A 27688-nucleotide genomic window follows, 5' to 3' on the forward strand; every position below is an offset into this window, starting at 1 on the left:
AGAAGATAATAGATTGTATGCAGACAGTCAGGACTGGAAGAATGGAACAATGCTCAGGGTGGCTTAAGCCTTTCTAAGGGCCTTTTCAGGATTCAAGAAGCCAAGAGACCCAAGATACCAAAGAATTGCCAAATAATGACCAAAAAGGCCTGTATTAGATAAATAGTTACATATCAAACACTTACTTAGAGCAGACTATGGCAATGACCACAAGGGCAACAATGACCACTAGACCGGCCGACGCCGAGCCCACGATGAGCGGCAGAAGGTCCTGCACCGACTTCTGAGGGTCACCTGAAGGTCACCAGAAAAATAAAACAACAATTAACATCTGAAATGTCACTGAGGAATTCTTAAAGAAACAGCTAGTGAAATATGGAAGCGGATTCATGCCAAAACAAATAATGGGATGTAAATTGTATTCCAATCTGTGTTTTGTTTTTCATTTAGACACAATAAAAGTGCTTTATCACGAAAAGCCAAGTTAGTGGCCTTGTGGTTAGATTGTCCGCCCTGCGATTGTAAGGTTGGGAGTTCGATCCCCGACCAGTGCGTCTCTGCATGGCACTCAGCATTGAGATAGATTGGAGGTAAGGCCTCATGCTACAGAAACAGGAGGCTGGCTGCTGCTCCTAGAAGCCAAGGCTTGTGCAAGGCTACTTACTTATTCCGAAAAACAATGCACTCTGGTAAAAAAAAAACAGATATTGAAAAACAAGTAATTTTATTTGTATTAATCTGCTTGCATAATAAACAGTAGACTGTAAAGATTTCACACAGCCATTAAGAGCAATTTCAAAAACAGACAGCTTCTTGAAATCGCTTCTTCAGTGTTCTTTCACTACTTGGATGGATTGTACTTATTAAAGTGAGCATAGAAAAGCTTTGAAACACTGGTGAAGAAAAAAATGAAAGGCATTAACAATGGTGGAGGACAATGATAAACAGTGAAGGGAGAGAGCGAGGGGAGGATGAGAAAGAGGCAATTAAGTAGTGAAGGTGGAAAAGGAGGAGAGAAAGAGGGAAAGCGAGAGGCAGGAGGAGAGAGAGAGAAATGCGTACTGTGTATGGAGGTGCTGAAGTCCTTAGGGATGCTGTAGTGTCCGTAGCCAGCCACAGTGCGAGCCCGGACCTGGACAATGTAGGAAGTGGAGGCCCTCAGTCCCTCCACATGGGTTGAGCTGTGCTGGGCTGTCACAGTGTGAGACATGGCCTGGCCCTATGGAACACATCAATCAATCAACCAATCAAACAAATGTATTTATGAAACCCTTTTTACATCAGCAGTTGTCACATGATTTTACAGTAACACAGCTTAGACTGAAATCAGAGGCAGATTGACTAGGAAAACTCCCTAGAAGCAAGAAAACCTTGAGGAACCCGACAAAACATCGATTAGAATAGAAAAAATGCAAATTTCTTCTTCTTTAAAAAAAAAAAAAGGGACAGCGTTCACTTGATGTAGTTGAGTGTATTTGGTTCATATTCTTTTCTATACGAGCAGCATGTCTATGTCCATGTTGATGTCTATTTGCACATGATGCTGATGCTGCTGAAGAACACAATACACAGCTGCATCAAGTGAGCGCTAACCTGTGAAATGCCAAAAACAACCCAGCTTCAGACAAAACGCATACGCAATATTTATTTTTCAAACATATTTTGTACAATTGTTTTCTTTCCAGTGACTCTTCAAACTGAAGGTACAGAGTAAATGTTTACTTAAGTAAATCATGATTGAATCAGAGAACAGTTAGCCTGGTCCCAGATCTGTTTGTGCTGTATAGTCAACACCTACAACCATAGGGACCAGGCTATAAAACAGTGCCTTACCCTTTCGTAGTACTTAATCTCATAATCCAGGATGACCCCGTTGGGTTTCTCTGGGGGAAGCCAGGACAGGCTGAGGGTGTCTGAGGTGGACTTCATCAGGTGCACTGTGGGTATTGCTGACGGTGCTGTGATTGGACAACAACAAAAAGGTGATGTTAATAAGTAAAATAAATACAAGCTTTCATGTTGAATATGTTAAGAGTATTTCTGTTCCACTGCATAAAATAAATTAGTAAAGTGTACAAAATCTTCATCTAGCATTGTTTACGATTATCTGACTTCTTACCATTACATTTATTTGACCATTCTCCATGACCTTTCAGTTTATTGATTTGGTACTAAGCTGAAATGACACATACTGAGTCCATAAACAAAGCATCAGTACTGAGAACCAGATGAGACGGTAAAAAGTAGATAACTTTGTTGCTGCTAACCTGAGTTGAGTGGTAAAGTTGGTGACCTTGAGTGGTGTGTCATCGTGTGGTGAGAGTGGTGATGTTAAGTGGTAGGTAGCTACATTACTTACAGTGGTGACCTTAAGTGGTGTGTGGTGAGGTGATTGTGAGTGCCGATATCAAGTATTCATGTTGAGTGCTGCTAACGTTAAGCGCTGACAAAGCGTTGTGGCGATACTAACCGGCCTGGTTGGTGGTGATGTTCACGGTGGCGTATCGTGGTGCGCTGGGGCTCTTCCCAGAGACGCCATTGACCGCCTGGACCTCAAAGCTGTAGCGGGTGTGCGCCAGCAGGTTCCTCACCACCACCTTCTTCTGGGTCAGGCCGAGTCGGCGCGGCAATATGTCCATGTTGTCGTCGCAGCGTGAGCACGGGCTCTGGTCGCGCAGACACTTCTTACACACCACGTTGTAGATTACGTCGTCGCGCCCGCCGGCGTCCAGCGGCTCTTCCCACTCCAGGGCGATGGAGGTCTCGTTCACCGTGGAGATGACGTTCTGAGGTGGCGAGGGCACGGCTGGACAGAAACACCGCAAAGAGGTTAGTGATGTCCTCTGAACACTTTTTATAGAAGCTAATTTAGTAGAACCTCACGTATAGAACCTTACTGTTAGAATGGTATGAAACCATACTCTTAGAAATTCACTTTTAGAACCCCACTTTTAGAACCCCACTCTTCGAACCCTACTCTAAGAATCCCACTGTAGAACCCTGCTCCTAGAACCTCACTATTGAAGGGGTAAATTATTTAGTTGATGATTTGCTTACTAAGATCCCAATTAGGGCTTATCTTCCTGGATCCATACAGTTCATACAATTGTTTGGTTTCAGGTGGAGAAATATGATCTCCAGCACATAATGAATTGAATAGAAGTCTTTATTCATTTTATATATACCATGTTCATTCCATGCATGACTTCAACATTATAATTCATGGAACTTAAATCATTACCCATTAAACAGCAATGGGAGTTCATTCCATAAAGTAGAAATATGTTCTGCTATACATGAGGAAATAAATAGCAGGATCCATATAGCGAATATAAACCATATCCAACCCATGCATGACTTAAACATTAGTATTCATGAAACTTGATTCATTACCCATAAAATAGCGATGATCTGAATTTAAATGATCTATTGCGCAGTGGTGGTGCATGATACTGTATACCTATGGGCCAGTGGAGACAAGAGACAAGTTCTTTAAATAAGAATGGAATGAAATCGGGATAAAGTGTGATAACTGCTACAGGGGACAACTGGAGCAGCAAGCAGAAGGTTTCTTTCATCCAGATACAGAGGCTGATGGGGAACCTAACCCCAAGCCCTCTCAAAACAGATTCAGACAACACCTACTGCAGCAGCAGCACGTGGCGAGGAAAGTCGAGGCAAGGTAATGCTTTCAGGGTGTCTCAGTTCACGCAACTCAACCAACTCAGTTCAGCTCCTCTGCCTGTTCGCCCTAAGTGGAGTGTGTTTCCCCCCCCATGCTCTGTCCTATCCAATTAGACTGACACAGTTTGGAGTGTGGCCTCATCTAATTGGGCACACAGTCTGAAATGCTGGGCTCCCACGCGAGCCCGGGCTGAGCTTTCTAGTACAATACACTCAACCCCTTGCAAAACATTGTCTTGCCAGGCCTGGCACAAGCTCTGACAGACTATAGAGGAAGTATGGTGTCCGAATGGTCTACGAGGATAGTGACACAGTCCGAATTGTCTCCACAAGGAGAGTCGGCAAGAGTCATAGCGGCTCAGTCACAGTTTATGTATGTTATGTGGGAGAAAAAAAGGCCTTTGGTGTTAGGCTATGTCACAATGTCAAAGCAGTGCATGTCTATCACACATCAATTTTGATATCTCTGAGAAACACTGTGATTTCTTTGAGAAAGGTGTCTGTGGAAACAACTGTAGATGCTCAAGTTAAAACTAAACTACCTTCACAGACACTTACACCATAGGGGCCAGTCCCTCAGACAAAGATTAAGCCTAGTTCTAGACTAAATAGCATGCTCAATGGAGAATCATCATTGAGCATGCACTTTAGTCCACGACTAGGTGTCCAGGAAACCGTCCCAATGAATTTCTACGGCCAATGACAACTGCTAATGAAAAACTGTGAGCTTGACTTACTGGTGCAGGCTGAGTCCAGAGGGTCACTGTCAGCACGGTAGAAGCCATTTTGGCATGGGCAGATGTTGGCCCCCCTGGAGCTTGTGCGACTGTTGGGGGGGCAGGGGTAACACGAGCCCTCCCCCTGCTTGTACTTGAATGACCCGGGGGTGCACGCTATATTGGAAAGACAAAAGCGAAAGGGACAGTCAGAACACCGTCAATGTCAATAAAGCACAACACCAAACCAAGGCCGACCACATACTACAATCTCATTCCGGCTGGGGTCAAGTATGTTAGAAAGGCCTAACTATTGATATATTCCTAACTCTGCCTATTCCTTGATGATAGGCCCTGCTTTACTGAAGTTGTGAGACATTGCAAGCCAAGAAATTGCGAGATAAAGCATTCCATTTGCGAGATACAGCTTTTGATTGCCAATAGATAGGCCTAGTGCACGGCTCTGACTGTCTGCCTGGTGGCCGACCTGCCTATACTGTGCCCCTCCCCTCTTTCTCCCTCGCTATGAAAGATGTGAATGTTTGTGTTCTCAGAGGTACTGCAACTAATCAGTCTCCTCCGTTCCAAAAATACCAAATCTTAGGAGTCGATTTCTAGCGGATTCGAATCTTGACACTCAGTCGACACCAGGAGTCGACGTGCAAGGAGTCGATTCTTTTGGAGTCGACTCTCCACCACTACATCATTGCTGTTAACAGTTGGAAAAATGGCAGAGAAAGATAAGCGACAGCAGCGAAGTCCTATATGGCAATACTTTGAGAAGTTAAATGAGAAGGAAATGCAAGCTTTGAGAGGTGGAATTGAGGTACAGTAATGGTAGTACAGGTGCAATGCTTAACCATCTGAAATGGACGCACCGTGAGACCCAAACCGTTGCGGTCATATGCAATAGCAATAAGACCATTTTCTGCATTTTGAATTCACATGGAATGTATTAACATTTCTTATTGTTTTAATGGAAAACCAATAAAGAAATAGGCTGTTTAAACATAACGATTTTTTTCCTTCTCATTTGTCACATCCCCCTAGCTAGTCTGTTGAATACCTTCATACCATACCGTCACACTAGACTATCTCAGTCCGTGTGGTGGTTGAAATATGTGAGGAAGTCTTTATAAGGGGTACTTCTAGCTAGTCTGTGCAAATCCTTCATACCCTCTCATAACATATGAGGGATTTCAATCTATCCCAGAGAGGACTATGGATGACAGGTATATTGAGCGCGAAAGATGAAGATGGACGGATTACAGTAGATTGCTCCGGTCTGGCTAACAAGGATGGAGGATCCTATTGAAAGTAAGCATACATCTGAATCCATCACTCAGTGTCCATTTGTGGCTTAGAATAACTCACTGCTTCGACACTTAATTCAAAAGGTGGGTCCGGACGCCTACAAAGCAGCTTGATCATCAATCAATTGCAACTATAGAGATACTATTTTAGTTTTAGACTGGCACCATTTTGGGTAGCCCTTCTCTTTTTTGGGGCCTAACCTCTATCAATTCAATCTCCAACTTCATTGAGAAAAGTGTCAAGATAAACCAGATAAACCAACAAAGGTCTCAACATGAAATGGGGTTAAGATTTGTACTAAAAGTAGGGTAAAGGAGATTTACACTAAGAGGTTGTAAATACCACTTAGAAACTAGACATTCCTTTTACCTTTCTCACATTCTTTAAGTGTGGTGTAAAACCGTGGCTCTGGCTAACATCTGTCTTATCAGCATTAGGGCTCATAAAAACCTTGCTGGCGAGAGGGTGTGATTAACTAGTTGGGCAAAGTGGTTTTCCAGTTTGAACTTAAGCTAAGTCCTAATTCTCCGGAATGCCGCTTTGAGTGAAATTAGTGAACTTTAATGGTCCGCATTCTAGCTCAAAAAACATGCAATAAATAGCTTTAAGATAGAGTTAAGATAACATGAAAATTGTTTTTTGGCTCTCGTAACTCAACTAAGACCTCAGGCCCAGATACACTCTTGAAACAATCATCTGATTTCTGTTTGTCTTATTATACACTGTACCATTGTTTTCTTTTGTTTGTTTGTTTCTCGAGGACAGTCACCTGAATCCTCCGCTTTAATCCATTAACCTTGGAGGGCATGCCCATTTGTCTTTCCCTCTCTGATACCGGAAGGTTCTGTGGCCCTCACTGGCCTCTCCCTCTCCCCCCACCCTCTCTCTCTATCCACCCCACTCTCTCTGTCCCCACCCTCTCTTTCTCTCCCCCCCTCCCCCCCCCCTCTATCTTTATCCCTCTTTCTCTCTCTCCTTCCCTCCCTCTCTACAATTCACTCTCTCACCCCCACCCTCTCTTCCTTCCACCTTTCTCCCACTCTATCTCTAGACTGAGGTAACGTCTCTGTGTTAATGGTGAGCGATGCAGTGTTGGCTCACGGTGGTCTGAGCGGTGTTAATGAGTGCAGCCGCCTGTAGATTAACTAACGGTGGGGAGACCATAGAGGAAATTACACTTCCTCCTCCTCGCCACCGCCAGCCTCTGCCACGCCTGTAGCCTCTGGAAAGCCTTTTATCAGGCGTCGACAACAGGCTTTTAACCTTGAGCTGCCAAATGGCCATAAATGAGCTCTCTGGCGCGTGTTATTCACCGTTCTTCGCCATTTCTCACGCCCAGGTGAAGAAAGAGCCGAGGAAGTTTCTCTTTCTTTCTCGGACCGCTCCTCATTTTGGCTTGGGCATTGGGCAATTCACGGCTCTATCTCATTATCCTTCTCTCTCTCCCTATGTCTGTCTCTCGCTTTATCTCTCCTTCCCCCTCTCACAATATCTCTCTCTCCCCCTCACAATCTCTTTTTCCTTTACAATCTCTTTGTCTCTCCCTCACACAATATTCTCTCTCACAATCTCCCTCTCTCTCTCTCGCTCTCTCTCTCCCACTATCTTTATCCCTTTCACTATCTCATTCTCCCTCTCCCTCCGATTCCCCCCTCTCTCAATATTTGTATGCTGCTGCTCTCTACAACAGCTCATTAATGCAAACTCTCCACCCTCCTTCACCCTTCATTCATGCGCCACACAATACATACAGAGGGTGGAGTAGACTGTGTGACTTGCATTGAGCATATAAACAGGCTTTAGTTAAGCATTATAAACAGGCTTTAGTTAAGCATTATAAACAGGCTTTAGTTAAGCATTATAAACAGGCTTTAGTTAAGCATTATAAACAGGCTTTAGTTAAGCATTATAACCAGGCTTTAGTTAAGCATTATAACCAGGCTTTAGTGAAGCATTATAAACAGGCTTTAGTTAAGCATTATAAACAGGCTTTAGTTAAGCATTATAAACCAGGCTTTAGTTAAGCATTATAAACCAGGCTTTAGTTAAGCATTATAAACCAGGCTTTAGTTAAGCATTATAAACCAGGCTTTAGTTAAGCATTATAAACCAGGCTTTAGTTAAGCATTAAAAACAGGCTTCAGTTAAGCATTATAAACAGGCTTTAGTTAAGCATTATAAACAGGCTTTAGTTAAGCATTATAAACAGGCTTTAGTTAAGCATTATAAACAGGCTTTGGTTAAAAGTCAAAACATGCGACTATAAACTCACCCTGGCACTGTGTGTCGGCCATGGCCGGCTCGAACCCCGGCATGCAGGTACAAGACCCCACGGGAACCATCCACTCCCCGTCCCCGTTGCAGTACAGCTTAAGAGGGACGGACAACTCCTGCGCGTTAGACACGCACGACCCTGGGGCGATGACCAAGGAGGTGGCCTCGGCCCCTGTGGCCGTCTCGGGGAAGACGGCGAAGTTTGCGATGGTCGTCGAGCACTTCTTGAAGAAAACCCGCACGGATATCAACGACATACAAGCCCCCAGGTCCTGGAAGGCTAGGTAGAAGCCGGCCCTGGAACTAGGGCTGAAGCTTCGCACTTTGGTGTTGATCCTGCCTGCCTCGAGCAAAGAAAAACTCTCGTCAGGGGCGATAGTGTCAACTTTGACATAAGGGTTCTCCCTCCACAAGGGACTACTTTCCGTAGCGGTATCGCCATCGGACTCGTAGTAGAAGAGGTTAAAGGTCTCCTTGCAGGAGCCGGGGATGTTGGGAATACTGGCACAGTCACGGACGGAGAACTTGAGTTCCACGTAGACGCGCAGCACGCCCTTACGGGGGATGAAGTCCGTCCTCAGCCAGTTGTTCTGGTTGGGCTCACGCACGTTGCACACCTGGTACGTCCTGATGGGACTCATGGAGTCGTCGTAGCCACTCACCTCCTCCCACTGCAGGAAAACAGACAAACAATGTTACTAGTGAAGAGAACTGTAGATATCATCAGACCTGGGTTCAAATAGTATTTATTTTATTTCAAATAGTTTAGCTGCGCTTGGTTGAGCTTGCTTGGGGCAATGGAACCCATGCAATAGTGCAAACCCCACCCATCTGGCACTCCAGGCAGGCTCTATCTAACACGCAACGTCTTTGAAAGAAAACAAATACTATTTGAACCTAGGTCTTCATAAAATCATATTATCATTGCACAGAAAAGGTAGCAATCAGAATGTCATTCCTAGGAAATGTTGGTTCTCCAAATGCAACAGTAATTTAGTAAGTGCTGATATTGAAAGAGATTATGGGGCCTATTTTTAATGAGTTCTGCCATATCTGATCTCAAATCGTGTATAATGCAAACAGTGCATTATTTATTAAAGTGGCAATTCAAAAGCAATGTCATCTTGCTGGTTGCATCACGGAGGTGTTATGGTGTATACTGTAAAACCTCAATTAATAGCCTGGGCGTTTATTTGCTTAAATCACTGAACACAACAGGCGCTTATTAGAGACAGGCTTCTATTTGAGCCAAGCGTCTATTTCCTTAATGCACACAGCTTTTGCTAATTTGAATAGTTAATTATTTAATTCTAGCATTCACTTCCAGCATTTTAATCAATTTCTTCATTTCCTTCACTAATGTGTTATCATTTAAACACTGTGTCACATTTATTTTGTCTTAGTATGCCTCTATTTTCAACCCACAAAATGTTTTTCCTTCACAGAATAATTGTTCTCGTCTTTGACTATGCATTTACGTCAGTTCTTACTTATGCCACTAGAGGGCGATCATACGATTTCTGAGGGGGTGTACTCCCCGAAGTTGTTGACTGTTTTTGTGCTTGCCAGTTAGCTAGCAGTTCTCAGCTGTTAGCAACCAACGGCTAGCAGTTTCTTTCTGCCGATAAAAACTGATGATTGCCATACTGAATCGTTACTGAATTATTTAATGTAACAAATCAAACATTAAACCTCATAAACAATTCATGGTAATTCAAACAGCCGTTTATTTGCTGAAATGTGTGCCGTTGTTCGGCTATTAAAAGAGACAGGCGGCTATTTGAGACAGCGTTTAATTGAAGTTTACGGTACTTTAAGATTCAAGTGGTATATTTCAAGTGGAATATTTCCAAGCCTACTCTTCAAGCCGCAAGGAGTATTTTTGCATGCAATGAAAACTGGTCAGTATACCTCATTGAGTTGAGCAGTGAATGAATCATTTCACAGCACTTAGCTTCAACAACGGTCTAACGATGATATGGTTCTCTACAGTCAGCAAATAAACCATTTACAGCAGTTCATATCACCAGATATTCTACACCAAATATATTCTACATTATTACAATATAGGCATGACTACCTTTAGGAAATATTCAAAGAGCTATTTATTACAGGATTAAATCCATGATTAACCATGATCCATTATTAACTGGGTTATTAACATATTTTTGCCTAAGGAATAAATCATATTTTCCAAGAAGTGAATCTTTTGATTCTAACAACTCAACCTGAATAATTAATTTCCATTCTTAATGAGGGCTCCAAACACTGATCAACTCAACAAGAGGAACAAAATGCATAATTCAATATGGCAGAGCACGCACACATGCAATTTATTCCAAAACGATGAGTCCAGGAGTCAACATCCTACACCATAAATCAAGTGCAACACATTGCTGCAATACCTCACAAATATGATAATTGCACCCGGACAGAACGTATGGGCTTGTCACACATTTTGAGAGGGACGCCTTGCCCTAATGACATATGACTTTCTTGGGATGCAAAGACATTCGGTGTGAGGCTGCAGAAAGGCTTGAAAAGGCTGGACTGCCGAAGAGTGTTGCCATGGTAACCCGTCGTTTTCATTGACTGACATTGCGCTCACGTCCCAAAGACAAATTACACTGCCCGGGAGTTGGGAAGGTCTGTCAAGCTGTTAGCCTGGGGGTCAAATTCATGTTGTTTTACTTTCTCACTATTCCTATGGGGGATATGATCAGCTGAAACATGTATTCCCAGCTGTAATTTGCCTATTGGCTTCTTCCACTTTAAGAGACATATTTCCGAATTCTTCAGCTAGTGTTTCTTGCAGCCGTGTTTGTTGCCGTTTTGGGTCTGTGTACCCAATATGAGTATGCGGCAGAGTTGAGTATTTTTTGACTATTTTGGAGATGTACACTACCGTTCAAATGTTAGGGGTCACTTAGAAATGTCCTTGTTTTCGAAAGAAAAGCAATTTTTTTGTCCATTAAAAAACATCAAATTGATCAGAAATACAGTGTAGACATTGTTAATGTTGTAAATGGCCATTGTAGCTGGAAACGTCTGATTTTTATGGAATATCTACGTAGGCGTACAGAGGCCCATTATCAGCAACCATCAGTCCTGTGTTCCAATGGCACGTTGTGTTTACTAATCCAAGTTTATAATTTTAAAAGGCTAATTGATCATTAGAAAACCCTTTTACAATTATGTTAGCACAGCTGAAAACTGTTTTGCTGATTAAAGAAGCAATAAAACTGGCCTTCTTGAGACTAGTTGAGTATCTGGAGCATCAGCAATTGTGGGTTCGATTACAGGCTCAAAATGTCCAGAAACAAATAACTTTTTTCTGAAACTCGTCAGTCTATTCTTGTTCTGAGAAATGAAGGCTATTCCATGCGAGAAATTGCCAAGAAACTGAAGATCTTGTACAACGCTGTGTACTACTCCCTTCACAGAACAGCGCAAACTGGATCTAACCAAAATAGAAAGAGGAGTGGGAGGCCCCGGTGCACAACTGAGCAAGAGGACAAATACATTAAAGTGTCTAATTTGAGAAACAGGCGCTGCACAGGTCCTCGACTGGCAGCTTCATTAAATAGTACCCGCAAAACACCAGTCTCAACATCAACAGTGAAGAGGCGACTCCGGGATGCTGACCTTCTAGGCAGAGTTGCAAAGAAAAAGCCATATCTCAGACTGCCCATCTTAATATTTTCTTTCTTATTGTCTGAGATATGGCTCCCACTCCTCTTTCTATTCTGGTTAGAGCCAGTTTGTGCTGTTCTGTGAAGGGAGTAGTACACAGCGTTGTACGAGATCCATAAAAAAAACAGCAGTTTCCAGCTACAATAGCCATTTACAACATTAACAATGTCTACACTGTATTTCTGATCAATTTGATGTTATTTTAATGGACAAAAAATGTCTATGTGACCCCAAACTTTTGAACGGTAGTGTATGTTTTGGGGCTTTTTGGGAGATTTGTGTTTTGGACTATTATGGAGGTTTGGGGATCCTCATTTAAGAGAAACTTTGCTTAAATGTCAAACTTAAAGGTGTATGTTTCTCATTTGTCTTTAGCAATAAAGAAAATAGAAGAAACTTCACAAAGCGAGGTATAAAACAGTGGGAGGTGTGTCGTTTAAGTCAGGGGGAGCTCTATTAAGTAGCAAATGGAACATATGCTGTGGAACAACACAACACACACTCACTCCACTCTCTGGAAATGTGGTCCAGGCCAGTTCTGTGGTCGCCCACTTGCTGTCCATTAGTGTTTCTGTAAATCAAGAATAGAAGAGTTAGTTAAACCAAGAAGCTATTGTAACAAACAATAACTCAGGGTTTCCCAAACTCGGTCCTCGGGGCCCCAAGGGGTGACGTTTTGGTTTTAGCCCTAGCACTACACAGCTGATTCAAATAATCAACTAATCATCAAGTTTTTATAATTTGAATCAGCTGTGTACTGTTAGGGCAAAAACCAAAACGTGCACCCCTTGGGGTCCCGAGGACTGAGTTTTGGAAACGCTGCAATAACTATTAAGTGGTGGTTGGAAATAAAATTATAGTCCAAAAAGCAGAAGTCTATTATTTACCTAATTTATAATTGTTTGTCTATTCTTCTCATAAGATGACAGTAAGTCTATCGGCATCAATTCCACACAGATACATACAAAACTGGGTAGACAGAAAGTCTGTCATGAGAAAACCGTTAAATCCTCATAAAGCTCTATTAAATAAAAATATGCCTTTGATATCACTGAACATTTTGAAATTTGAGAAAATGTCCTATCCTCTAGGAAGGAGAAATCATCTCGATCGAATTTCAAAGCTTTATTACTAAGTGATATCACAATCAATCACAAAGCACTACTGGGCCCAGCCATAGTGGATTCCCCAGAGTACTGACCTCGTATTATGGAGCTAATAGTGAGAGAGTCAGGAGAAAACAAATCGAAGGATGAGGAGGTTAAACAAATAAAGGAACGAAAGAGAGTAAAGAAGAGGATCAATAGACATCGTTGTCACCTGTCAGTTTGTATGATGGTTGACTGAGGTCATCAAAACACACTAAAGGCTTGTACAAGGTTATCTTCTTGTTGTTTACTCAAATGCACCTCCAATTTACAGTTGTGTCGATTACTTTAAATAGAAGCTCAAGCATAAGGACTATCAGGGTTGGGTAGGTTACTTTCTAAATGCAATCCATTACAGTTACTGGTTACCTGTCCAAAATTGTAATCAGTAATGTAACTTTTGGATTACCCAAACTCAGTAACGTAATCTGTATCATAGTGGTCTCTGACAAATTTAAACTTGCACCTTTTTTCAATGCTGAATTGAATGTCATTGAGAAAACAGAAAGGTGTCAATTTATTTTTTGAATTTAAAAGTAATCCATCATCTAGTTTTCAAAAGTATCTGTAATCTGATTAGAATATTTTTGCTGGTAACATAATTGATTACAGTTAGTTTTTTTTGTAATGAGTTACTCCCCAACCCTGAGGACTAGCTTCCTTATTATCATAGTTTGGATCTACAGTGAGGGAAAAAAGTATTTGATCCCCTGCTGATTTTGTACATTTGCCCACTGACAAAGACATGATCAGTCTATAATTTTAATGGTAGGTTTATTTCAACAGTGGGAGACAGAATAACAACAACAAAATCCAGAAAAACGCATGTCAAAATATTTATAAATTGATTTGCATTTTAATGAGGGAAATAAGTATTTGACCCCTCTGCAAAACATGACTTAGTACTTGGTGGCAAAACCCTTGTTGGCAATCACAGAGGTCAGACGTTTCTTGTAGTTGGCCACCAGGTTTGCACACATCTCAGGAGTGATTTTGTTCCACTCCTCTTTGCAGATCTTCTCCAAGTCATTAAGGTTTCGAGGCTGACGTTTGGCAACTCAAACCTTCAGCTCCCTCCACAGATTTTCTATGGGATTAAGGTCTGGAGACTGGCTAGGCCACTCCAGGACCTTAATGTGCTTCTTCTTGAGTCACTCCTTTGTTGCCTTGGCTGTGTGTTTTGGGTCATTGTCATGCTGGAATACCCATCCACGACCCATTTTCAATGCCCTGGCTGAGGGAAGGAGGTTCTCACCCAAGATTTGACGGTACATGGCCCCGTCCATCATCCCTTTGATGCGGTGAAGTTGTCCTGTCCCCTTAGAAGAAAAACACCCCCAAAGCATAATGTTTCCACCTCCATGTTTGACGGTGGGGATGGTGTTCTTCGGGTCATAGGCAGCATTCCTCCTTCTCCAAACACGGCGAGTTGAGTTGATGCCAAAGAGCTCGATTTTGATCTCATCTGACCACAACACTTTCACCCAGTTCTCCTCTGAATCATTCAGATGTTCATTGGTAAACTTCAGACGGCCCTGTATATGTGCTTTCTTGAGCAGGGGGACATTGCGGGTGCTGCAGGATAACATGTACTGTGTTAACAATTGTTTTCTTGGTGACTATGGTCCCAGCTGCCTTGAGATCATTGACAAGATCCTCCCGTGTAGTTCTGGGCTGATTCCTCACCGTTCTCATGATCATTGCAACTCCACGAGGTGAGATCTTGCATGGAGCCCCAGGCCGAGGGAGATTGACAGTTCTTTTGTGTTTCTTCCATTTGCGAACAATCGCACCTACTGTTGTCACCTTCTCACCAAACTGCTTGGCGATGGTCTTATAGCCCATTCCAGCCTTGTGTAGGTCTACAATCTTGTCCCTGACATCCTTGGAGAGCTCTTTGGTCTTGGCCATGGTGGAGAGTTTGGAATCTGATTGATTGATTGCTTCTGTGGACAGGTGTCTTTTATACAGGTAACAAGCTGAGATTAGGAGCACTCCCTTTAAGAGTGTGCTCCTAATCTCAGCTCGTTACCTGTATTAAAGACACCTGGGAGCCAGAAATCTTTCTGATTGAGAGGGGGTCAAATACTTATTTCCCTCATTAAAATGCAAATCAATTTATAACATTTCTGACATGCGTTTTTCTGGATTTTTGTTGTTGTTATTCTGTCTCTCACTGTTCAAATAAACCTACCATTAAAGTTATTGTCACGATCGTTTATGAACGGGACGGACCAAGGCGCAGTGTGATAAGCATACATGTTTATTTAAACGAATGAACACGCGACAAAACAACAAACGAAACGTGAAGTCCAAGGTAACACACAAACATACCTTACACGGAACAAGATCCCACAACTAACTAATGCCAAAAGGCTGCCTAAGTATGGTCCCCAATCAGAGACAACGAGCTACAGCTGCCTCTGATTGGGAACCACCCCGGCCAACATAGATCTACACATTCTAAATCTAAAACATAGAAAATCCAACATAGAACATAACCACAATGAATATACACAACAAGGAAAACCACACCCTGACTCAACAAATAAACGTCCCCTGAGTCAGGGCGTGACAGTTATAGGCTGATCATTTATTTGTCAGTGGGCAAACGTACAAAATCAGCAGGGGATCAAATACTTTTTTCCCTCACTGTAGACTAGCTAAAGGTTATCTTGTTTCTCATACCCTTTACAGACAGACTTTACGGTATGTTGCCTGCTAATAAAATCTGCCAATGTTTTTTGGAACCCAATTCATACAGTCACGTTTTTACCACATTCTTGCCGGGATAAGCCTTTTATATCTCCAGTGCACATGCCGGCAAGTTTAGGAGTGGGAGTAGACGTGAGCCGATAAATCCATTGAATATACACCATCACAAAGAAAAACATGATTAATTAGTTTTAGGCAGGTCCTAAGAAACAGTATAAGACTAATATAATGTAATTTCAAAAGAATAGAATGGCATATTGAGATTAATTATGTTACTGGTCTGTGCAGCCTATATGGTACATGGCTGTGCCATGCACATGAAATCAATAGTTATTTTGTTCATTAAACAACACATTTAGGCTGATCTCAGTCAACACACATATTGTATAGTAGGCTAAGTAAGAATATAATTAAATATAACAGAATAAAATACAAGGCAAGCCCATGCTTTTTTGATCCACGTTTCATCTCTTTCCTACCCTCACTCCGCTTTGTTAGGGAGCAGGCGTAGGGTCTTACATTGAGAGTATCTTCATCATGATACTGAGAGAAAATAATAGCAAATCTATATTTTCAAAAGCATATTTCACAACCTCCGTGGGCTTTAGGAGTTGCCTATACGCGATCGAGCAAAAATAATAGGCCTACACTTGATTTAGGCTAAATTATTGCATGCTAAATGTTTCTAATCAGTGACAGATGAGCTACCACCTCTACCCAGACAGAGAATTAACCAAATACAGTGAGGGAAAAAACTATTTGATCCCCTGCTGATTTTGTACGTTTGCCCACTGACAAAGAAATAATCAGTCTATAATTTTAATGGTAGGTTTATTTGAACAGTGAGAGACAGAATAACAACAAAAGAATCCAGAAAAACACATGTCAGAAATGTTAGAAATTGATTTGCATTTTAATGAGGGAAATAAGTATTTGACCCCTCTGCAAAACATGACTTAGTACTTGGTGGCAAAACCCTTGTTGGCAATCACAGAGGTCAGACGTTTCTTGTAGTTGGCCACCAGGTTTGCACACATCTCAGGAGGGATTTTGTCCCACTCGTCTTTGCAGATCTTCTCCAAGTCATTAAGGTTTCGAGGCTGACGTTTGGCAACTCGAACCTTCAGCTCCTTCCACAGATTTTCTATGGGATTAAGGTCTGGAAACTGGCTAGGCCACTCCAGGACCTTAATGTGCTTCTTCTTGAGCCACTCCTTTGTTTCCTTGGCCGTGTGTTTTGGGTCATTGTCATGCTGGATTACCCATCCACGACCCATTTTCAATGCCCTGGCTGAGGGAAGGAGGTTCTCACCCAAGATTTGACGGTACATGGCCCCGTCCATCGTCCCTTTGATGCGGTGAAGTTGTCCTGTCCCCTTAGCAGAAAAACACCCCCAAAGCATAATGTATCCACCTCCATGTTTGACGGTGGGGATGGTGGTCTTGGGGTCATAGGCAGCATTCCTCCTCCTCCAAACACGGCGAGTTGAGTTGATGCCAAACAGCTCGATTTTGGTCTCATCTGACCACAACACTTTCACCCAGTTCTCCTCTGAATCATTCAGATGTTCATTGGCAAACTTCAGACGGGCATGTATATGTGCTTTCTTGAGCAGGGGGACCTTGCGGGCGCTGCAGGATTTCAGTCCTTCGCGGCGTAGTGTGTTACCAATTGTTTTGTTTTCTTGGTGACTATGGTCCCAGCTGCCTTGAGATCATTGACAAGATCCTCCCGTGTAGTTCTGGGCTGATTCCTCACCGTTCTCATGATCATTGCAACTCCACGAGGTGAGATCTTGCATGGAGCCACAGGCCGAGGGAGATTGACAGTTATTTTGTGTTTCTTCCATTTGCAAATAATCGCACCAACTGTTGTCACCTTCTCGCCAAGCTGCTTGGTGATGGTCTTGTAGCCCATTCCAGCCTTGTGTAGGTATACAATCTTGTCCCTGACATCCTTGGAGAGCTCTTTGGTCTTGGCCATGGTGGAGAGTTTGGAATCTGATTGATTGCTTCTGTGGACAGGTGTCTTTTATACAGGTAACAAGCTGAGATTAGGAGCACTCCCTTTAAGAGTGTGCTCCTAATCTCAGCTCGTTACCTGTATAAAAGACACCTGGGAGCCAGAAATCTTTCTGATTGAGAGGGGGTCAAATACTTATTTCCCTCATTAAAATGCAAATCAATTTATAACATTTTTGACATGCGTTTTTCTGGATTTTGTTGTTGTTATTCTGTCTCTCACTGTTCAAATAAACCTACTATTAAAATTATAGACTGATCATTTCTTTGTCAGTGGGCAAACGTACAAAATCAGCAGGGGATCAAATACTTTTTTCCCTCACTGTATACAGATGGTGATTCAGTGAAACAAAATCATATTGATTGATTAAGACAAGTCACAGGCGACTAAAGAGCAAAATAATCCACTTGCTAAGCTACAGAGTGACCATCGGGTTCTTGGTCACCTCCCTGACCAAGGCGCTTCTCCCCCGATTGCTCAGTTTGGACGGGCGGCCAGCTCTAGTCTTGGTGGTTCAAAACTTCTTCCATTTAAGAATGATGGAGGCCACTGTGTTCGTGGGTACCTTCAATGCTGCAGAAATGTTTTGGTACCCTTCCCCAGATCTGTGCATCGACACAATCCTGTCTCGGAGCTCTACGGACAATTCATTCGACCTCATGGCTTGGTTTTTGCTCTGACATGCACTGTCAACTGTGGGACCTTAAATAGACAGGTGTGTGCCTTTCCAAATCATGTCCAATCGATTGAATTTACCACAGGTGGACTCCAATCAAGTTGTAGAAACATCTCAAGGATGTTCAATGGAAACAGGATGCACCTGAGCTCAATTTCGAGTCTCATAGCAAAGGGTCTGAAAACTTACAGTTGAAGTCGGAAGTTTACATACACCTTAGCCAAATACATTTAAACTCAGTTTTTCACAATTCCTGACATTTAATCCTGGTAAAAATTCCCTGTCTTAGGTCAGTTAGGATCACCACTTTGTTTTAAGAATGTGAAATGTCAGAATAATAGTAGAGAGAATGATTTATTTCAGCTTTTATTTCTTTCATCATATTCCCAGTGGGTCAGAAGTTTACATACACTCAATTAGTATTTGGTAGCATTGCCTTTAAATTGTTTAACTTGGGTCAAACGTTTCGGGTAGCCTTCCACAAGCTTCCCACAATAAGTTGGGTGAATTCTGGCCCATTCCTCCTGACAGAGCTGGTGTAACTGAGTCAGGTTTGTAGGCCTCCTTGCTCGCACACACTTTTTCAGTTCTGCCGACAAATTTTCTATAGGATTGATGTCAGGGCTTTGTGATGGCCACTCCAATACCTTGACTTTGTTGTCCTTAAGCCATTTTGCCACAACTTTGGAAGTATGCTTGGGGTCATTGTCCATTTGGAAGACCCATTTGCGACCAAGCTTTAACTTCCTGACTGATGTCTAGAGATGTTGCTTCAATATATGCACATAATTTTCCTTCCTCATGATGCGATCTATTTTGTGAAGTGCACCAGTCCCTCCTGCAGCAAAGCACCCCCACAGCATGATGCTGCCACCCCCGTGCTTCACGGTTGGGATGGTGTTCTTCGGCTTGCAAGCCACCCCCTTTTTCTTCCAAACATAACGATGGTCATTATGGCCAAACAGTTCTGTTTTTGTTTCATCAGACCAGAGGACATTTCTCCAAAAAGTACGATCTTTCTCCCCATGTGCAGTTGCAAACCGTAGTGGCAGTTTTGGAGCAGTGGCTTCTTCCTTGCTGAGCGGCCTTTCAAGTTATGTCGATATGGGACTCGTTTTACTGTGGATATAGATACTTTTGTACCTGTTTCCTCCAGTATCTTCACAAGGTCCTTTGCTGTTGTTCTGGGATTGATTTGCACATTTCGCACCAAAGTACATTAATCTCTAGGAGACAGAACGCATCTCCTTCCTGAGCGGTATGACGGCTGCGTGGTCCCATGGTGTTTATACTTGTGTACTATTGTTTGTACAGATGAACGTGGTACCTTCAGGTGTTTGGAAATTGCTCCCAAGGATGAACCAGACTTGTGGAGGTCTACAAAAATGTTTCTGAGGTCTTGGCTGATTTCTTTTGATTTTCCCATGATGTCAAGCAAAGAGGTATTGAGTTTGAAGGTAAGCCTTGAAATACATCCACAGGTACACCTCCAATTGACTCTGGAATTTTCCAAGCTGTTTAAAGGCACAGTCAACTTGGTGTATGTAAACTTCTGACCCACTGGAATTGTGATACAGTGAATTATAAGTGAAATAATCTGTCTGTTAACAAGTGTTGGAAAAATTACTTGTGTCATGCACAAAGTAGATGTCTTAACCGACTTGCCAAAACTATAGTTTGTTAACAAGAAATGTGTGGAGTGGTTGAAAAACAAGTTTTAATGACTCCAACCTAAGTGTATGTAAACTTCCGACTTCAACTGTATGTAAGTAAGTTATTTCTGGTTTTTATTTTGTCTAAATTTGCCAAAATGTCTAAAAACCTGTTTTCGCTTTGTCATTATGGGGTATTGTGTTAAGATTGATGAGGGGAAAAAATATTTAAATTCATTTTAGACTACGGTTCTAATGTAACAAAATGTGGAAAAAGTCAAGGGGTCTGAATACTTTCCGAATGCACTGTATGTGTGTTTGATTTCTCCTGGTTGACAACGAGGATAATGTAGTAATGCTACAGTCGTAAAGCTATGGATACTGCACTACACGTTATTAAATAACCAGAGATGCCAGCTGCAAGAGCTTGAATAAAAGAAGAATTGAAATAAATGCCATTAACAATTCATCATTCATGAGACAGTGAGAACACTGACAAGCTGTCTTCACATTCAACATCTAAGGATCCAGGTTGTTTCTTGGATGTTAGATCCAATGCTCTGTGTGCCTTGAGGCAACGTAAACTCTACTCCAACTGAACTCTCCATAGACCTTAGTAAGGCTCACTATTACTTAACAGTTCCACGCACTAACACACATAACATTAGTGTAGATTAGAGGTCCTGTATCCACAGGTTTAACACATGAGTTCAATTCAGATTGAGAAGAATTTACTGTAGGTCCAATACTAATTCAAACATGATTTAGAAGCAATTTAAGTATGTTGTTTTTGACAGAAACCTGAAAGCCGGACACAGCTTTTGATTGAATAGCGTCCCAAATGTACAGCTCTCTACCTACTCGTTTGCCCTTCATGTACATGTACATGTACCATTTAAAAGTCCCCCCCATAAAACTAGCAGTGGTGATGCCTCCCCCAGAGCAAAAAAACTGTGCTCAAACGGGAACTTGTTGTCCTTACAGCATCTCATTCACCGCCCATGGTGTATTCTGTTTTTGATCACTGGAGCAAACATGCTCAATGCTGCTATGGGAGCACACATGCTAATGTTTAATTTCACACTCACATCCACAAGCAGATGAAATATTTAAAGGCGTAACATCTCTCCACTGATTTTGTGCATGATCAGATACATACAACAAATGGGTATTTTGACTGTAAACAGCGAATTCGTAGTGGCAAATTCAGAGTGCTTAGGCCTGCTGTATGACTATTTCGTTAACTAGTTTGCGTGTGAGTCTCCATACACAATTACAAGATTCTGCGATGTTATGTTTGACGCTTGATGAACCTCTTTAATCAACTCAAGCTGACCTAATTCAATTTTCTCCTTCAGGCTATTTGCATCTGCGCATATGGTTCAATTCAGAATTATGTGTATTTACTGTATGCTCTAGTGATAAATAAAGCGTGCGCGAATATGGAGATGTTCTTCCGTAGTCATAGGTGCGGAGATTATTGGATATTAGTGTTCTTCTGCAGCCATGCATACCTAGTGAGCTATTTCTATAGGATGTTAAGGTTTTCTGCGCAATTATGTAATTGTAATTGCAATTACGTTCCAATACCAGTACAATAATGTATGCATTCACTAACTATAAGTCGCTCTGGATAAGAGCGTCTGCTAAATGACTCAAATGTAAATGTGACTCTGAAAATAGCACAAGTACACAACATTACTGTTAAAGGGGTTAGTTATAAAGAAGATGACAGGGTCAGTGAGTCACATTTCCATTGTATGGGTGACTAGGAGGCCAGAGCTTATGTCACCAGCTATACTCATGGACAGACCCATGGATACAGTTGGACATTGCAGTCAAATCCACAAAACAAATCAAAATTCAACTGACATACTGGTATTACAAAATAAATATCCTAATGGAAACCAATGCGAAACTGCTAATTCAAGACTATTGGAATTAACTAAACAGCACTAAACTTCACTCAAATTTAATTGGATTAATTCTACGGACAAAAAAACTAGACAAAAGAAAAGTAATGGAAACCAATAGGCAACTGCCAATTCAAGAACCAAATTCCAATTCATCTCTTGGAATCCACCATACTGACAACAAGGCATCGACCCCAACAACCCTAAAACCCATAATACACTTTAACTACTCTAACCTCCACCCATCCTCAGAGGACAGACATTAGTTAACAACCCAGTGTTGAGTAACTGAAGTTGTTGGTCGGGGGAAAACTGGCTGATCATCAAGCTCTGTGAGACCAGCTAGGGAGGCTGCCGCTGCATTGATTTAGATGCTGACACCATAATTGATGAGGGAAAACACTGGCTGGGGTCCAAGAGAAGCACATTTTACTCAGAGAAGGAAAGGCAGGCAGGGAAGGAGGCTGAATTTGGAGATAAATATATAAAGGAGCTGGTATAGCCTAAATGAAGTTGCCTTGGTTTAGGTTAGCTGGGCACTTTGCTTCTTGAAAGTCCAATATCTTGAGTGGATTTTTCCTTTAAGTATGGTACATGGGATACTTCCACATGGACCATACCATTACAACCTATCACAAAGTATTGGCATAAAAACCATATTCAGGAAATCGGATTGATAATTCATAAATACACTTACTTCAATTAAAAGTGTAGGACCCTGCATGAAGCAGAAATAAACCCAGGGACATGTATCTCTCCATGGGATTTGGCCAGCTTGGCATAACCCAACACACAGGATAATGCCGTGTTCATGTGCTAGTCGGAACCAGGAAACTCTGAAATTTCCACAGTAGTTGGACAAGGCACGTGTATAAATACAACCAGTTAGCAAGTCGGACATTTCGGAGTTTCCTAGTTCCGACTAGCACGTGAACACAGCACAAACTGCGGAACTGGTTTGCCAACCCTCCTGATGTAGCAGGAATAAACAGCTCACTTCTTCAATCAACGAGGATTAAGTTTGTAACATATATTTCTGTAGAAATAGTGATCTCAATACCATTCCAATGTGCACTTTGGAAGGCAAATTTAATACACAAAAAGATATGATTCAAAGAGTAAAATTGCCAGCATGATAAACAAAGGATTTGCGCGCGCCAAACCCAATTGAATTGCCGACATCTGACCAAACTTTTAACATGTCTTTCTCTCTTTACAGGCTACATCAGCAGCACCGAAGGAAATGGCATCACACACATACTATTCAATAAATGAATGTGCATTCTCATTAACTGTTTCAATGTCTGGTTAATTAATATGTAAAGTCAAAATACAGGCACAGATTGACACAAACTCTGTGACAATGACCATAGGAGTTGTCTGTCAAGACAGCACAAACAGATCTAGGATCAGGCTACTGTAGAACTAGCTCCACTGGGAAACATAGCAAAACGTTTTCTGATTAATCAGACTGTAATACACAATTTAATTGGTATATTCAGCCTGAAACATTGGAGTGCAAAATTGTGTAAATGTTCCTTAAAAGCCAATATGTTGAATACATTTTAACTTAATCTACCAGTTGTCTGGACGGTTTGTCCTTCAGGTGCTCAAAAGTTTAGACAAAATATCCACAGGAAACTTTTTAGAGAGCCAGTAGGTATATGGTTCTGTCAGCTTGTATTTTGAATCTCTTGACGCATTCCGCACGTGATGCACACTACGTAAACAATAGCCGAACGTAACCGAAAGTTGCCGACCGAAGCGCGTTCCCTCGCAATCAGCTGGAAGTGCAAATTAAACGTCCTGCACATCACCTGTTCTGTGAGCTGTGACAGCTTATTTAATAGCTCTATGGGGTGTTGTGAGGGAATGGGGAGAAGGCACTCGGAGTTAAACAAATGGGGCCAAGAAATGTGAATTGTTTCGCACTCAAGAAAAGGGCGCCATTGAAAGGAGTGATTACTTGGGTAGCAGTAAATGTAAAAGTTGACCAACTGAAGAGGAAGATTCCCGGTGTTTGTGATGCTAGTCGTTTGGTGAGACGCAAACAGGGTGGCGAGAGTGGGGAAACAGAAGAGTCATTGTCTGTTCTTTTGAGTTTTGAAGTTGAGTCTTTGCCCGACAAAGTGAAGTTAGGATATATAAGTTATCCTGTACGAGCTTATGTGCCGAATACCTTACGGTGTTACAGGTGTCAAACTTATGGGCATGTGGCAGCAGTGTGTAGGAGGGAGGTTCCAAGGTGTGAGAACCAAGGAGTGGTGAGAGTAGTAGATCTGTCCCAGTACAGAGGGATAGGCCAACAAGTGATATATGTTTCAGTAAGATTGGATTTTTAGCATTTATAGCAATGGTTATTAATTGTACTGCAGGGATGGAACGTAAGTCGAAATTTTTTTTTGGGTTGTGGTGGCAGCTGCAGAGAGGTATTTGGGTGTCCGAGACTTGACATCAGAAGAGTTACAGGGTATGTTAAGTGGTGATTGCCCGTCCTTTCAGGTTGAGGGCATGAGGTAGGAATAAATAGATTTAAATAGTGGAGTAGGGTGGTATTAATTTTATTTATTAATTTTTTGAATTTGTGAGTGTAGTGTTAGATGGTAGGGTATTTCTTTATTTTATTTTTATTGTATTTTTCAAGCAAAATATAAGGGAGTTGTACTCCAGTCTAGTAGGTGGCGGTTATGCAACATATTGGACGCCAACCGCCATTAAACCTCTTCGAAGAAGAAGAAGGTGAGGGAATGGACTTTTATTGTGAAATTTGCCACTGCCAGCTGAATACAAGGGAACGTAATTCGGTCGACAACAATCGGTCTGTGGTTCGGTTAAGCTCAGCTATTGTTTACATATTGTGCAAGTGTTTATGTTGCGTGCGTCAGTAGTTCGAAAATACACAACGGAAATACAAGCCGACAGAACCATATACCTACCGGCTCTAAAAAGTAGGGTAAACAATACTTTCCTGTTGATATTTTGTCTCAAATTTCAAGCAGCTGAAGGACAAACTGCCCAGACAACAGGTAGAGGTAGTTAAAATGTAATTTTATTCAACATTCTGGCTTGTAAGGAACATTTACATGATTATGCACTCAAATGTTTCAGGCTGTATATACCAATTACATTGTGTATTCCAGTTTGATTAATCAAAGCTAAAGGCAACTTGCCCACATGTATCTTTGGCCTGTCATTTTGTATGTGTCCAATGACACACCATTAATTGGTATTGATTGGCTAGCAACTGGGAGAGTATAATCCTCTGGTAATAACAATAGTCTTAGATTTGTTTGTGTTTCTGAAACGACTACATATCAGTGAAGTATTTTGAAATGAGAGAAAGCTTCAGGATATTAGAGGATTTGTTTCTTCCTTCCTCTTTAAATTGCTAGAGATATTGGCTTTTCCCTACAGAAAGGAAATGTATAGACAGTCGCTAAAGCTTTTTACACTAAGCATGTTGTAATGTGTGGCACCTATTTTGGAGTTGTGTCAATTGAACATATATGAACAGTCAGTATATAACCTCCCCATCAGTGTAATATCAAAGACACTGGTAACTAGCTCCTTCTATCTGTGGTAATACCTTGTGTACTTTGTGAGAACCAACATACAGTATATGGGTGTTTTATGTAGGATTAATCCTTTACGTCAAATTGAGCTGTATCATGGGCTTGCTCAAGTAACCCAACATAGGTACATAAGGAAATCCTCAACTAGTGGGTGTAATAACACAGCAGAAGGTACTTGACTATAGCGACAGGGATGCAGATGCAATGACATGTGACACATGGAGGACCGAAAATGCATGTGACATCCCTGCTTTCCTTTGTGGGGAAAGCTACACCAAGGAACTGGTGTGTGTGTGTGTGTGTTCTCATTGGTCAGTTTTCATAGAATAAATCCAATGTGTGACTCAACGACAACACAATACAGTGGCGTGATAGAAAACAGGCAGTATTGAATAGTATGAACATAAATGGTAACTCGATCTACGCTATCCATTTTCAATTATGGCAACATAAGAGGCGTTTTAGCAACATAAAAAAAAAGCCTATTCCAGTTACAACCTGCAATCAAAATAACCAATTTTTGTATGTGCCATGCAATTGGCGAAATAAAGCTGCGCTCATCTTATTATAAAATGTAATATTCATATTATTCAAACATAATCAACTTTTTGGCAGTTCATCAAGGCTTGCAAACACCCACATTCATTAATCAGGCTGTAATACACAATTACAGTGCCTCGCAAAAGTATTCATCCCCCTTGGCTTTTCCCCTATTTTGTTGCATTACAACCTGTAATTTAAATGGATTTTTATTTGGATTTCATGTAATGGACATACACAAAATAGTCAAAATTTGTGAAGTGAAATGAAATAAATAACTTGTTTCAATTAGTTAAATAAAGTCCACCTGTGTGCAATCTAAGTGTCACATGATCTCAGTATATATACAGCTGTCCTGAAAGGCCCCAGAGTCTGCAACACCACTAAGCAAGGGGCACCACCAAGCAAGCGGCACCATGAAGACCAAGGAGCTCTCCAAACAGGTCAGGGACAAAGTTGTGGAGAAGTAAAGATCAGGGTTGGGTTATAAAAAAATATCAGAAACTTTTAACATCCCACGGAGCACCATTAAATCCATTATTAAAAAACGGAAAGAATATGGCACCACAACAAACCTGCCAAGAGAGGGCCGCCCACCAAAACTCACAGAACAGGCAAGGAGGGCATTAATCAGAGAGGCAACAAAGAGACCAAAGATAACCCTGGAGGAGCTGCAAAGCTCCACAGCGGAGATTGGAGTATCTGTCCATAGGACCACTTTAAGCCGTACACTCCACAGAGCTGGGCTTCATGGAAGAGTGGCCAGAAAAAAGCCATTGCTTAAAGAAAAAAACAAGCAAACACGTTTGGTGTTCGCCAAAAGGCATGTGGGAGACTCCCCAAAAATATGGAAGAAGGTACTCCGGTCAGATGAGACTAAAATTGAGCTTTTTGGCCATCAAGGAAAACGCTATGTCTGGCGCAAACCCAACACCTCTCATCACCCCGAGAACACCATCCCCACAGTGAAGCATGGTGGTGGCAGCATGTTGTGTAAATCCCCAAAAAAAAATTTGCATCTTCAAAGTGGTAGGCATGTTGTGTAAATCAAATGATACAAACCCCCAACAAATCCATTTTAATTCTAGGTTGTAAGGCAACAAAATAGGAAAAATGTCAAGGAGGGTAAATACTTTCGCCAGCCACTGTAATTGGTGAATACAGCCTGAAACTAATGCCTGCAAAATCGTGTAAATGATCCTTACAAGCCAGAATGTTGAATACAATTACATTTAAACTTACTTTACCGGTTGTCTGGGCAGTTTATCCTTCAGCTGTTCAAAATTTGAGACAAAATATCCACAGGAAAGTATTGTTTACCTGACTTTTTATAGAGCCTGTGGGTATATGGTTCAGCTAAGCATCAAGGTAAAATAGTTTTATATTGGATATTCGGTTTTCTCTTGTCAATAGCTATTGAACCAAGCATGCCATGACACTGAACATTCTGACAGCTTTTTTGTGTGAATTTTTCGTTATTATTATTTTATTCTGATTTACATAAAAAATATTTTTTTAAATCCCCAAACAAAAAATTTGTTGATTGTTCGCCATCCTCCCCTGATCCAGAATATACCATTTTCATTGTCATGGCAGGCTTGGTTCAATAGCCATTGACGAGAGAAAACCGAATATCCAATATAACATTAATTTTACCTAGGTGCCTTACAACAGTATTCAGATTTCTTCACATTTTATTGTGTTACAAAGTGGGATAAACATTTATTTAATTGACATTTTTTTGTCAGCAATCTACACAAAATGCTAT

At 41.5% G+C, this 27688-nt stretch overlaps 1 protein-coding gene across 1 annotated transcript in view; it reads right to left on the minus strand.

The window, feature by feature from the left end:
- The window catches only part of LOC121534968 (ephrin type-B receptor 3-like), a 45768-nt gene that overhangs the window by 16143 nt on the left and 1937 nt on the right, over positions 1-27688 (minus strand). The window contains exons 2-8 of the mRNA XM_041841614.2: positions 12188-12252; positions 7987-8659; positions 4422-4577; positions 2471-2806; positions 1834-1958; positions 1063-1219; positions 186-294 (exon numbers count right to left, since the gene is read on the minus strand). Coding sequence (XP_041697548.1) covers positions 186-294; positions 1063-1219; positions 1834-1958; positions 2471-2806; positions 4422-4577; positions 7987-8659; positions 12188-12252 — 1621 coding nt within the window. The remainder of the gene's footprint in view (positions 1-185; positions 295-1062; positions 1220-1833; positions 1959-2470; positions 2807-4421; positions 4578-7986; positions 8660-12187; positions 12253-27688) is intronic.

This window comes from Coregonus clupeaformis, unplaced genomic scaffold (assembly GCF_020615455.1).
Source record: "Coregonus clupeaformis isolate EN_2021a unplaced genomic scaffold, ASM2061545v1 scaf0193, whole genome shotgun sequence".
NCBI classification, from domain to species: Eukaryota; Metazoa; Chordata; class Actinopteri; order Salmoniformes; family Salmonidae; genus Coregonus; species Coregonus clupeaformis.